This window comes from Acanthochromis polyacanthus, chromosome 10 (assembly GCF_021347895.1).
Source record: "Acanthochromis polyacanthus isolate Apoly-LR-REF ecotype Palm Island chromosome 10, KAUST_Apoly_ChrSc, whole genome shotgun sequence".
NCBI lineage: Eukaryota > Metazoa > Chordata > Actinopteri > Pomacentridae > Acanthochromis > Acanthochromis polyacanthus.
Genome location: NC_067122.1, coordinates 21410611 through 21423800, shown reverse-complemented (window position 1 = coordinate 21423800; position 13190 = coordinate 21410611). Strand labels below are relative to the sequence as shown.

At 42.4% G+C, this 13190-nt stretch overlaps 1 protein-coding gene across 3 annotated transcripts in view; it reads right to left on the bottom strand.

Annotated features, from left to right (window-relative positions):
* LOC110948118 (A disintegrin and metalloproteinase with thrombospondin motifs 2-like) overlaps window positions 1-13190 on the bottom strand; it is a 122194-nt gene that overhangs the window by 26482 nt on the left and 82522 nt on the right. For all 3 annotated transcript variants that reach the window (XM_051954235.1, XM_022189512.2, XM_022189513.2), the window contains exon 4: window positions 3005-3210. In XM_051954235.1, the coding sequence (XP_051810195.1) occupies window positions 3005-3210 (206 nt within the window). The remainder of the gene's footprint in view (window positions 1-3004; window positions 3211-13190) is intronic.

Sequence of the window (13190 nt, the reverse complement as noted above, 5' to 3'; positions counted from 1 at the left end):
AGACAGAGAGGGAAAGAAATAAAATAGAGAGTCAGACAGAGCACACCCATCCTGAAGTGAGCAAAGCAAACTTTCAAGAAGAAAGTCGCCCAGATGCCACGCGTGGGAGGCAGCCCTTATTTATTTATTTCTGTTTATCTGGCTGTCAGTAATTTATTCCAAATGCGCTGTTTAAAATACTCCTTCTCCCTCTGTCTCTCTATCGCTTCCCCACAGATTAGAGGGGGGCTGCGACAGGGCTGCGTATTCCCTTCTCCTATATTGTCTAACAAATATCTAAAAGGGGAGGCAGAGAGCACAGCGGCTCTTGTTCTTTCTCAAGCGCTGAACTGAGACAAAGAGGTGTGGTAGGATTTGTTGCTCTGTGCTCGCACCTGCTTAACAGTCGGAGGTGGGTTCCTTGCGCAGTGGGTCGCAATACAAGCAGAAGCGCACAGGAGCACGCACACAAACAGACTCACGCACACATACGAATGCATGCAAACAGCTCTCTCACCACAGGTTTAATTTGCAAAGATTAAAGTCTGCAGTGTGTTCAGTGTCACGCCGACACGTGAGCACATGTACACACACACTCGTAACAACACCTGGGAGTGTGAGTGCTAAGTGTTGTTGTGGCCTGGAGCATACTACCTGCTGTTTCTGCAACTCTCTCTCACGCTTTTCTCTCTCTCTCTTTCTCTCTCTCTCTCTCTCTCACACACACAAACACACTCACAATGAATGATGACATGACACAAAGCCTGATGAAATGATATGTAGGAGCCCCTTCAGCACAGAGGTCTTACCTTATACACACACACACACACACTCATACACAAATGAAATCTCATCATATTCAGATCGAGAAGAAAGGATTACCCGCGGCTGATTGCTGGATGAGGACATGTAGGAAGGGAATTGAATCCTCATTCAGCTGGTGTGTGTGTGTGTGTGTGTGTGTGTGTGTGTGTGTGTGTGTGCGTGCGTGCGTGCGTGCGTGCGTGCGTGCGTGCGTGCGTGCGTGCGTGCGTGCGTGCGTGCGTGCGTGCGTGTGTGTGTGTGTGTGTTACCCTCTTTCTACGACCTCTCTCTGACTTGCTTTTCATTCTTACTTAAATGGAAGACTTTCATAATTTTTTTGTCCCCAAACAACCATCAAGTGTAAGATTTTGGCATCTATGAACTTGTTTATCAAGTATGTATATTAATGTCAATTCATATATTCATACATCCATTATCTATCCACACACCACTTAATCCTCAGAGTCACGGTGGGCTGGAGTCTATCCCAGCTGACTTGGGGAGAAAGCAGGGGACACTTGGACAGGTCGCCAGTCTATCACAGGGCTACATATTCAGACAAACAATCACACTCACATTAACACCTACGGACAATTTAGAGATACCAATAATTAACCTCAACATGTTTTTGGACTGTGGGAGGAAGCCTAGAGGAAACCCATGCAGGGGAGAACATGTAAACTCCATGCAGAAAGACTCCATGAAGGCCGTTACGCAAACTGGGGATCTTCCAGCTGCAAGGCAAAAGTGCTAACCACCAATCATATCATATACTGATAGTCAAAAGTAGTACACTCCTGAGCAGTATCCACTAAATGTCAAATGATTCAAAATGGTATCACTTTACAGTAATTTCACTTCTAAGTTGAACAGTAAGGAATTTACTCTTATGTAAAATAGATGTTTAGATTTACCATATTTAAAAAAATACAGGTCACACTGTTGAAACTCAAAGCAACAAAAGCTAGCACACCTTTTATTACTGAGATACTCCTAATGCAACTTCAGTTTTGATGGCAGATTGAATCATTCTCTGCATGGAGGACACCAAATTCTCAAAAGACCTCTTTTCTTCCAGCTGCTCTTCATAAGAAGAGTTGCATTGTTAAGCCTTTCTCTTTGAAATACCCCACATGTGTCCTATTGGATTGAATTTAGGGAACTTAAGGCCAGGTCAAAGATTTCATTTTCTTCTTTAGATACTTCTGTGTGATTTTGGCAGTGTGCTTTGTATTGTTATCTTGCTGAAATATTCCTCTTCTGTCACACTTCTTTAGTCTGAGAGTCATCTTGTCAGCCAGTATTTTGGTATATGCACAAACATTCATCATGCCATCCATAAATGTCATCTTCCCAACACTTTGTGCACTCATACAGCCCCAAATCATCACACACTGATCTCCGTGCTTCACTATCAGGACAATGCAGTCAACTGTGGAAGGTCTGCCCATGTTCTCACCAAATACACTGGATTCCATCTGAGCCAAACTGATCTAATTTGGCCTCATCTCATCAAAGACTGCACCACCAATAGTCGGACTTCTTTTAACGCTCTTGAGAAAAATTTCATCTTGCATTTATAAAGAGTAGGTAAGTTCGTACACCCACAGGGACCAATGATTTGAACTGTTTTTCTCGTCGTCTGAGTCGCCACAGAAACTCAGATTTCCTTACAGAATCCATCTGTTTTTTTAGAGGTAAAATGTGCAAACAGCATTGTATCTGTGTCATTTTAGGAAGGATGACCACTGTGGCTCTTATTTGTAGTACTAAAGCTGGTTCTACACATCCTCATTACTGTTGCAACTATGTTCTAGTGGATTCTTTTGTTGGTCACCAACCTTCCTGTATCATTGAGCATCACTGAGAAGTCTCATAATTAGAATTTCCCCTGGCGACTGTTTTCCAAATGGAGCCATGATGCAAACATGCAGATAGAGGCAAATCATCGGGACAAAAGTGAGACCGTTCTTGCTCTCTCTGGTCATTTTATAACTATGCTAATGCATTTAGCCAAACTAAACTGTACACACTGTATTCACAATGTTGTTTCACTGATTCCAAGTTCTCTAATCTGTGCCTCATTGATTACAAGCGTATTCACTTTAGTTGCACCTGTAGTCATACATGTGAATCATTTGACATTTCCGTGACATTGCACAGTCCGTGTCTTTGTTCGTGTTAGTGTGCGTTTACACCTGTGGGAGCCGCAGACACTTACAATGTTCATGAGTGTGAGCAGGTACTTCTGGACATGCTCCTTCCCGTGGAACTGGACCACAGAGTCGTCGACGCCCAGCAGTACCTCTATGTTGTAGGCTCTGTCCAGACTCTGCCTGCGAGTTCTTCCTGCTCGTGTGTTGTTGATACTCTGCTCCACACCTCGATACAGAGACTCCAGGTCCATCAGACCACCAAGATCTGCACCTAGACACATATAGAGACACCATTTTTACACTCAACAAGTGCAACTAGACAAAGAGATATGCATTAAATCTATACACTTCTATGCATAAATAACTCTTTTATTTTTTATTTTGGATGAACAATTGCTAGAAACTGCATAAACCCCCATCTAATTCTATTCTGAACAAGGATATGGTATTTTAATAACGTATGTATGTAATCTGTGATAAACTGCAACCAGTTAAGACAAGCACCAGATCAGCCACGGTTATTTACTTGACAAAGCCTCATTTATTTGTTCTCAAAAGCCATATTAAGATTAAGACGTTACGCCGGCTGAATCACACATGACTTACAAACACAAAACATTCTGATCAGTGGTCCATTTTTCTGGTTTATAAAAGCAACAGAAAAACAAAGAGAGGTCAACAGTAAATCTATAAACTCCAAACAATTAGCCATTTTTTAAAAAGCTTATACATTAGAATACCATATGGTCATACAATGACAAGAACTTAAAGACATGCCATCTATGTTGTCATCAGTTGTCCTCTGAGCAGATATTTCTTCTCTGTAAGCGTTTGCATTCTTTCAGATCTGCTCTGCTAACTTGTGCCTGCTTCTCTCCGCAGTGCTACATTGTTTCTGAACATTATTGTTGTGTGTTTGGCACACATTCACATCCATACGCACGAGTGTAGTTATTCAAGGATTTACATGTCGATGTCTATGTGTCTGTCTCCTGTTTGTTTTCCAAGACACCAGTTGACAGAAGTGAGCATGTGTGTCCCTTGTAACTGGTGGTAGCGGTGCGGCTATCCTTCACAGATCCTCTCCTAATCAACCAAATATTTCTACTCCCATCTGAATAAAAGGAACAGATGGTGCTTGCTAAACACATGGATTAAGACAGCTCCCTCACTCAGGGGCTGCCCATTCCTGCTCTTTTCTTGGCTTGCTATTTGCTGGAAAAACGCAGATTACACTCAATTTGAGGTGATCCCACTGGGAAGTGTGCAGCCCTGATTTGTTCAGATCACTAATTACTTCACACAGGTATGTCAGACTATGTGTTGTTTTGACATTTTTGGCATAAACTACTTCGTATTAAGCGTGGAGTGTCTGGTCTGATCATGTTTCTTTCTCCGCTTTAAATGAGGCAAAGAGCTGGAGTCAGTGAGGATACAGAAGATAAATTGTCCTGTCTCCAGAGCCAAGGCCAACCTTCTTTCACGTGCCGTCCTCCTTCATCCTCCCCCCCTCTCTCATCCTCCTGCTACATGTAAGCACAGCATGGCCTTGCTCGTAAGGAAGCCATGGAAGGACAAGTCATGCAGTCTTGAACATGTGGTCTCGGTGGATTCAACAAAGCACTGTCCTCCCTGACTCCAGCCAAGGCCTCCCACAGCCAAGGATGACACATAACACTGCTTACAGAGCGGTGCGTGTTTCCAGGTGTTTGTTTGTGCGCGAGCACAAACATTTCCAATTGGGCCATAAATCACTGTTCCAACCGGAGCTTTAATTTAGTTGAACCTCGGGTGTGGAGACGACTAAATGTAATAGATCTACTGTTTGAGCTCTATTTGGAGGCGCTGCATGCCGAGTCGATTCAACACGTGGCATGATGGAGATAGTTTGCGCTCCGGTGTTTTGTCGCAGACAGAGCAGGTGGTGAGTGGAGGAAAAGGAAAGAGATGCGAGAGGAAGATACAGGGGAGAAGACAAGGGGAGAGAAAAGAAAGATGTGCCACCTTGTCTCCCAATCAGCAAGGGGAATCCTGCTTTCCCACTCCCCTCTTATGCAACGTTTCCAAGACAACAGGCTCATGGGTAAAACAACAACCACGTGGTTAACATTGGCTCCTGAGTTGCTAATCTGAAAGTCTGACTATTATCCCATATCTGCCTACATTCCAGTGAGTGACAGAATACCAGAACAGAAGCAGAAAAAAAAAAAAAACAGGAGGTGGGGGGCAAAGACGGAAAGTAACAGAGAGAGACAAAGCAGTATGAGAGGAGAATTTAAAGCACATTACCGCATCTCACACAGACGGTGAACATTTCTTTCCCTTGTTAGTGAAGGGAGCTGGATTTAAGGTGGTGTACTTCACGATAACCCTTGGCTCTTCCTAGTTATAGCTGCCTTTAACGAGCCTGGTGTCATAAGCACACCATCTGCTTCTAAAGAGAGGTCCAGATATTTTTACCTTTGGCTTATGTAATGTTAAGACAAAAAAACCCCAGCAAAAACAGCATTGTGCTCTCACTTTTACAAAATTGCAGCACCTTGAAAACAGTGACTGAGACAATGCAGGGACATTGCATAACACAGGGCCATGATAAGTGGAGATAATTCGAAGTGACAGCAAGCAGAGTGACTGAACCAAAAAGCTGAAAGGTGTGTGACCGGGTCTAAACTCTCTCTGTTTCGTCACACCTCTGTCCTAGCTCCAACACTAACTGTTTTTCTCTTGCTTCAGCTGTTTGGGAACGAGTTTTTCAGAGCAAACTGCGGAGGAATGAGGCGCAGGAGAGATTGAGGGAGGTGAGAGGTAGAGCTGAGGGGTGTGATGGATGAGAGAGAGAGACGAGAAGAGACCAGAAGGACCTTGGGTGCCGCGAGTTCCGCTTCAAGCTCCTGCAGTGACGGAGAATATCGCTCTCTTGTAGAGCATCTGAGTCTGCCTGTGTGACTGCGGGCGAAGCATCAGGGTGCACTGCTGTGTTTCTCACAGCGATCACTTCGATTAGCCTCTGAAACCAGACTGTTACCACAATCAACCTTTATATGAGGAACTAATCATCACAGTTTTCAACTTTACTTCCCTTAATTACTGTCATCTTCATTCCGAAACCTCCCACACACCTTCATCTCTCTTCTTACCTGTAACTTTGCATTTCCTCTCTCTGTGCTGCCCACCCATTCTCATTTGCATCTTTTCACTCCTGTCTGTATCCATACATACTTTCACCCCCACTGCTCCTGACCATCACACACACCTCCTCACACACTCACTCTTGCTCTTGCAGTGTTTTCATTCAGGTGGGGTATAGAGCGTGGCCTTATTAGGAGACAAAGGTTCTTTGTCTTTCAACCTTTGCAAAATGTCAAGAATGTCTGGTTGCCCGCTGAATACGAGGTGGGGTGAGGTTCGGGAGAGTAAGGGGAGACCACAAAGCCACAACAAGAGTGAGAGAGAGAGAGACTGGTGATGATAAATCAGGCCAACCATTTTACTACAGAGCAGCGGTCTTTGGTTTGAGGGGGCTGTTTGGCAGTCAGGTGTTGCACATCACGTCCGTCTGCATTTAAGATGACTGGCTTTGACCTCTGTTGGTGACTCTGACCAGCTTCAAAGAGTGCACTGGAGAGAGTAGGGGTGCAAACATCTCCATCAGGATCACATAGAGCGACATGCACATTTCACGAACCTCCAGTACAAACAGCAAACAGTCAAGTATCTGTACCACAGAGCCTCTTGAACAGTGACTTATGGAGCAAAACAGACCGGAGGGGCTGCGTCGCACAATTTGCGTAACTTTCTGAAACTGACACTTCGACAAGAAGTGAAAAAAACAGGCTACAGTTTGAACTTATTTCTCTGGTTCTCTTGTTTATTTTTCACAACTATTTCTGTTACTTTCTCTGTGTACAAACAAGTGAAACACTACGAATTCCTTTTGGGAGAGACTGTCAGAAAATGTGAGCTGTTATCTTCATATTTAACAGATATCGTGTCTCACAACGTTCTGTGATGGGCAGCTTTTCACTTAGTGTTGGAACAAAACAATATTCCCTCCATAGCAGTTGGACAACACATCAGAAGAAAACACTGGTCCCTTTAAAGCGCAGCATTGCCTTTTAACACAGGTCTAGCATCACAATTTATGATGAAAGTCTTGCATGAGCTTAAAACTTTTAACTTGCATACAGATGTGTTTGATGCTGCTAAATTACACAAGGCTATGCCCCTTTAATGCAAACTTAATTGGCTGTTTGCTAACTAATCCTCCTGCAATGAATAACTTCAGTCACTCACCCATGCTGCACATTGCAAGCAGCCAGTTTCAAAAATGGCACATTACTTGGAAGTTTTTTCAGGAACATGCTGCTTTTTCACTTCTTAAAGACCCCATATTATGCCTTTGAGATTTTCCTTTTCTTCAAGTGTGTTATATAGCTTTTTATGTAAAAGGTCTGCAAAGTTACAAAGCCAAAAGTCACGCCAAAGAGAATGATTCTCTTAAACCAAAAACACTTCTCCAGAACAGCCTGAAACACTTCGTTTGTTGTCCAGACTATTCTTGCATTACTTCTTTACGTCACCATACGACACATTTGTATAATTATTGCCTAGTGGGTACTATGGCAAATCCTCAAACGAAGAATGAGTAGTTGCCTCTGTGTTTGCCATTATTTTCTCCCAAGAACTGCTTCTGTTAACTACATGTTGAAATTTTAGCAGGTGATCTCATCTCATGAGCTCATCTTTTTTTAGGAAAGACAGGACATGTAAACATTTTTGAGGTGACTCCAAACGTTTAAGTGGGCGTAATTTTTGGTTGTTAAATTAAAAGAACTTTTCGGTTATGAAATAATGATACAAGTAATGTATTAACAACCTGTGCATTGTGCTGAGGGTGTCTGCCTACACACCGTTTGTCCCCGAGAAGGGATTCAAATCTTTTTTTTTTTTTTTTTTTTTTACATATTTTGGTAATTTTTCAAACTCGGTGCTTATTTGTAAGCAGCAACAGGCAGGAGAGGAGATGCTGAACTCATTAGTCCTCACCTGAGTTCAAGGCTGGGAGGCACAAATATCCACCGACACGTGGACTCATTTGCTTACAGAGACGTCTTGGTCACATAGCTACAGGCGTGAACACTCTGTCTCCCCGGTGACAGTTTTATGAGTTGTCAAGGTGATGAGTAGCTCGGACAGTGGACTGTTAATGCTGCTGCTATCATCAGGGCGGGCAGCAGCATGCCATCCTGTCCCACACTATGTCCCTTCACTGAATGCTCATTATTTCTAAGCTGCCATATGACAGCTGTAAAGGCTACACACTGGAGCACGTAGTGAACTACAGTCCCCATAATCACACTGCTGTTAATTATTTAGGTTGGCAATCAGCAATCTAATTTTACATGGACAGCTCCCTGAAGACCATAATAATTATTCAAACATCAAGCACTGAACTTGGCCTATTTATTAATAACCGCTTTAGGTTAGGGCTGTTTATTTTCAACCGGGAAGTTCTATAATGCTGATTAGATGCTTTGAGTGGCCGAGTCTTGGCTGTAATTTCCGTGTCCAAATATCCATAATATTTAGGCTGTTGCCTTACATCCATCTGGGCTCCCTGTGGAGCAGAGGACCGTTTTATTATTGCATGAAGAAGCTTCTATAATCAGCAGGTGAGCAGGCCACCTATCTTCACCGCTGCTCGCTGTGTCTGTGTGGATTTCTGGTGGTTCAGGAGACAAGGCAACCTTTAGCTCTCCCCTCTTACATAACTGTCTGTCTGTCAGAAGCGCACAGGGCTGTTGGCTGCTGTGGTGCACACCGATTCCCCCTGCGTCCGGCGGTACCACAGTTTCATTAGCTGAGCTGAGCCACTCCTTCATAAAGTCTGATGTGCGCAGTTACCTCCACATTCATAAAGCAAAAAGCCGCCAAATGAAATAAGCTCCACTGCGGTTCGAACAGTGACAGAATTCACAGCTATGATTGCACAAGTTGTCACAAATGAGTCAAAATTGAGCGGTGATGTTTTTCACAAGTCCCGTCAATAATTACAGCGAAGAGGAGCAGCCCGTGTAAACACTGCAAACTCATCTCAAAACACCATAATCCAATCATTGCCATCCACCGAGGAAATATTGCTGGCAAAGATCAATCATGTCCTCAAACTCTTTCCCTTCGCTCTGCGGTTGGATCTGCGGAGCTCGATGTAAACTGGAGAGCCTTAGTGTTCAATAAGACAGTAAAGCCAGGCTGATATAGGGCTTACTGCAGGTCTCATCCAGTCTGAAACTGGCCCGTCTGCCTGTCCTCCTAGGTGGCCGTCTTTATCAGCCTCAGCACATTTATAAAGGTCTCTTATGAAATCAAAAAAGGAGGAAAAACATCTCCATCCATGACGGGGCAGAACAGACAAACAACACCAGTGTGTAGATGACAACATCTACAGGTGCGATCAAGTGTTCATCTGCATGTCTTACTACTGTCTTATCAAACTTGTACAGCTACACATCAGCTTTAGTGGAGAACAGTCAAGGAGGAGATAAAGAGAGAGAGGCTGACAGCGAGGTACAAGGTTCAGCTTACAGAGTAGCAATAAATCTCAGCAGAGACAGCCTCCTGCTGGCTTGAAGGGTTTGTGGCCCCCCTGCCACCTCTCTCCCCAACCCTGCAACCCATCTCTGCCTGTCACCTCATTCTCTAATATTTATCTTCCACCCTCTTATAGATCAACTCTGTCCCGGAATAAATACGATTATGTAAAATTAATTTTAAGCATTATATTTTGCAAGAACGATAATGTTTTTTAAAAATACATGCAGGAAATGTGCTTTTAAAACTTTCAGCTTTTCTCCCCTAATATATTTACTACTGACAACTAGACGGGTGTTTCTATAGTGTAAGCTTTGCAACTCCAAAGATTATGGTCACAGTAAACCCTTTGATCCTCTTTAGCTCAGTTTTCACTTCCTTTATTTACAGACTGCTGGCATATTAATTTGAGAGGTACAATATGCATTAAATCTTCGATGAAACAAAACATTATATTCAATTTAGATTAATTCTAGATAACATACACATTTTTAAAAATAATTCATCTGACAATGTTTGATTTCTTTGGTGACTTAGGGGCAGATCAACAGCAGGGAAACAACACTGACATATTCTTAATATGGCTCATTTGTTAGGAAACAGAAGCGTACTTACACATTTCGCTGACAGAGCAACATTAACATTCATTTGAAGAGAGAGAAGTTGAATATTCACTCATGCATTCAGCAGCTATAGTTTCTACTTTTGTCTTTCTGGCATTTCAGCAGGTATTGTACAATGGTCTGATCCAAGTTTTTTTTTTTTATGTTTTTGCTGAAAGCAGCTGTCTGCTGTGGTTGAAAACAGGACTGAAGAAAAGGGTGAGCGTGAACTAAACTGTATAACTGTGGTCTGGAAAATTTAAACAGTGATTTAAAAGATGCAAAAAGATAATTATAGACCTTAGATGAGAATTGGAGAGTTGGGTGATAATTCTCTGTGGGTCCAAGGCTAAAAGTGAGCCCTTTACAATTACACATGTATATATACCGGGCTTTGCAAAAGTTCTGTTACACGGTTTCATGATCTTTAGAGACGTTTACATGTCGGAGTGAAAAATTCCATTAAACACACTGAAAGTTCTACCTTATAGGCAGGTGTCCTTAATACAATTTTTTTCTCCGGTGAAGTTGTATCAAGATGAAAGTCAAAAGAGTTGAGATATCTGCTCTCCTTCATGCTGGCCACAACAAGTCTGACAGAGCCAAGCAGCTGAACATCAGCCGGATGACCGTCCACAGAGTCGTGGAGAGGCTCAAGAATGGTGAAGATCTTTCAGTGATCTTTCAAGAATGGTGAAGACCTGAAAGATCTTCACCATTCTTTAGCCTCTCCGCGACTCTGTGGACGGTCGTCCGGCTGATGTTCAGCACAAAGGAGAGCAGATATCTCAACTCTTTTGACTTCCATCTTGATACAACTTCACCGGAGAAAAAAATTTGCGTTAAGGACACCTGCCTATAAGGTAGAACTTTCAGTTTATTTAATGGAATTTTTCACTCCGACATGTAAACGTCTCTAAAGATCATGAAACCGAGTGTAACAGAACTTTTGCAAAGCCCAGTATATATGGCTGTCTACATCTGCTTTGTTTCTCGTTTCTGCTGCGGTTTTCCCTCAATCCTCTTTTTTTATTCTAAATTTCCCTGAACGAGATCTCAGTAAGTTGATAAATATGCTACTGATCGACTATGACACGGGCTGAACGTACTCGTCCTTTCTGTGATGTAACCACCGCATGCATTAAGATCTTATGTAAAGAGTATTATGGAATCAACCAAAAATAAAACTCCTGTTTCCACTCCGTGTTCCTGTCCTCCCTGCTCCTCCCCTCCTTTCTCCCTCCCTCACCCGTAGCCTCAGGCAGTGTCCTGTCTTGTCCTGTCCTGGCTGCGAAGTACTCAAGGAACAGCCAACACCAGCCACCTGAGACACCCAGCACCACAGTTATTATGACAGGCCAGCCAGCCAAACATCTGTCAACCTGAGCACTGGAGGCGTGGAGGGAGTGATGGAAGGAGGCTTTAAGGGAGAGGATGGTTGGAGACAAGGTGGCAGAAGAAAGCTAAAAGTGGAGAAAGAAAAACACAGTAGAGACAAGTAAAAAGCAATGAGGTGAGAAAAGGGAAAGATAATGAGAAGGAAGAATTGGGAATCCAAACATTGACTCTACAAGCCAACAGAGAGACAGGTTTGTACACATTATTAGCCAGAGCAGTTTTATTCGAGACCAAGTTCTTATGAAAACCAGTTTGTGAAGCCTGGATAAAATCTACCTAATATTTGACCACAGGGTTCAGGTTGATGGAAACGCTGGAAAAAGAGAACATCTGGATCAACTTAGCTAAATTGCTTCAATTATTAACACACAATTAAATTAGGTTTATCCAAATTGAGTTAACAAGTACTATTAATGCCCCTGGGTCAACTGAAATCAATTGATTCCTCTCAAATGAGCATTGCTGCATTTTCAATTTATGGAAAGTTTTCTATTTTTCAGCATTTAAGAATTTGCTTTTCTCAAATAGAAAATATAATTTGTGATTAAATGTGTTGTTCGTTCAGTTTCTTTATTCTGTAATAATGCTTCAAGAAAACAGCAGAGAAATTTGAAGAAACCTAAGTGTCACAGGCTGAGTAATAACGGAGCAGTAAACGTAACTGTCACACTTTTCCTGCAATACCAGTTTAAAAGGGACAAAATCAAGCTGATAGAATCCACAAAAGCAACCTGCCTTCAGAAAAGCCAAAAGACAAGTGAAATTTATTTGAAATAGCATTTTAATTCAAATACAACTCAAGTACTTGAGTCAGACATTCAGATCTCAAATCAAACCACAAAAGATGCAGTTTCTCTCATAGGCACACCTTGTTTTCTATAATAACTTGTCTGATCGAGTTTTCCAACAGAACACCAGTTTGATTTAATCTTAGATGAATTTTTAAAGCAACAAAAGAGGGCCGTGCGGTCGTGCTTCTTTTTCCAGGGTTTTTGCTTTAATGTGCATTTAAAACACTTTGCATCATTTCCTTTCCATTCCGCAGTTCTACATTCGTGGCCTGTGCTTTGACTTATTTAATTAGCACCATTTGGCAGGTTTTTAAAAACAAACCAAAAAAACCCAAAAAACTGGTGATTTGAAAAAGTTTTCTAAAACAGGCTACTGACAATCCAACAGACCATTAACACACCGCGGCTCATGTCACAGTTAAAAATACTTGGACAAAGCGCACGTGGCAGCGCCTTGGTGTTAATGCCTTAAACTGCAGTAAAACCGAAGTGTCAAAAAAGGGGCGTCTAATGTATTGTGCGTTTGTCTCACTTCTACAGTCATTTCTTCCCTCTGAGGTTATTTGTGTCTCACTACAGCTTTCTGTCTTTTCCTGCTTTTTATCCATTTTATGATTTCTTTCAGAGAAACGTGATCAAAGTGACACATTGACATGTAAGTGATTTGACAAGACGATCACGGGCGGACCAGTAAATACCCACAGGTGGAAAACAGCCACAGTTAGCCAACACTAATACAGCAGCTCGTGTCCATCAAACCAGAAGACCAAAGCTAGTTACAAGTGCCATTAAGTTTGCTGATTGACAAAAACCTCAACTATGTGCACTCCTCTTCCTCTTAATTCCCTTTTCTATTCATTAAGTGTACC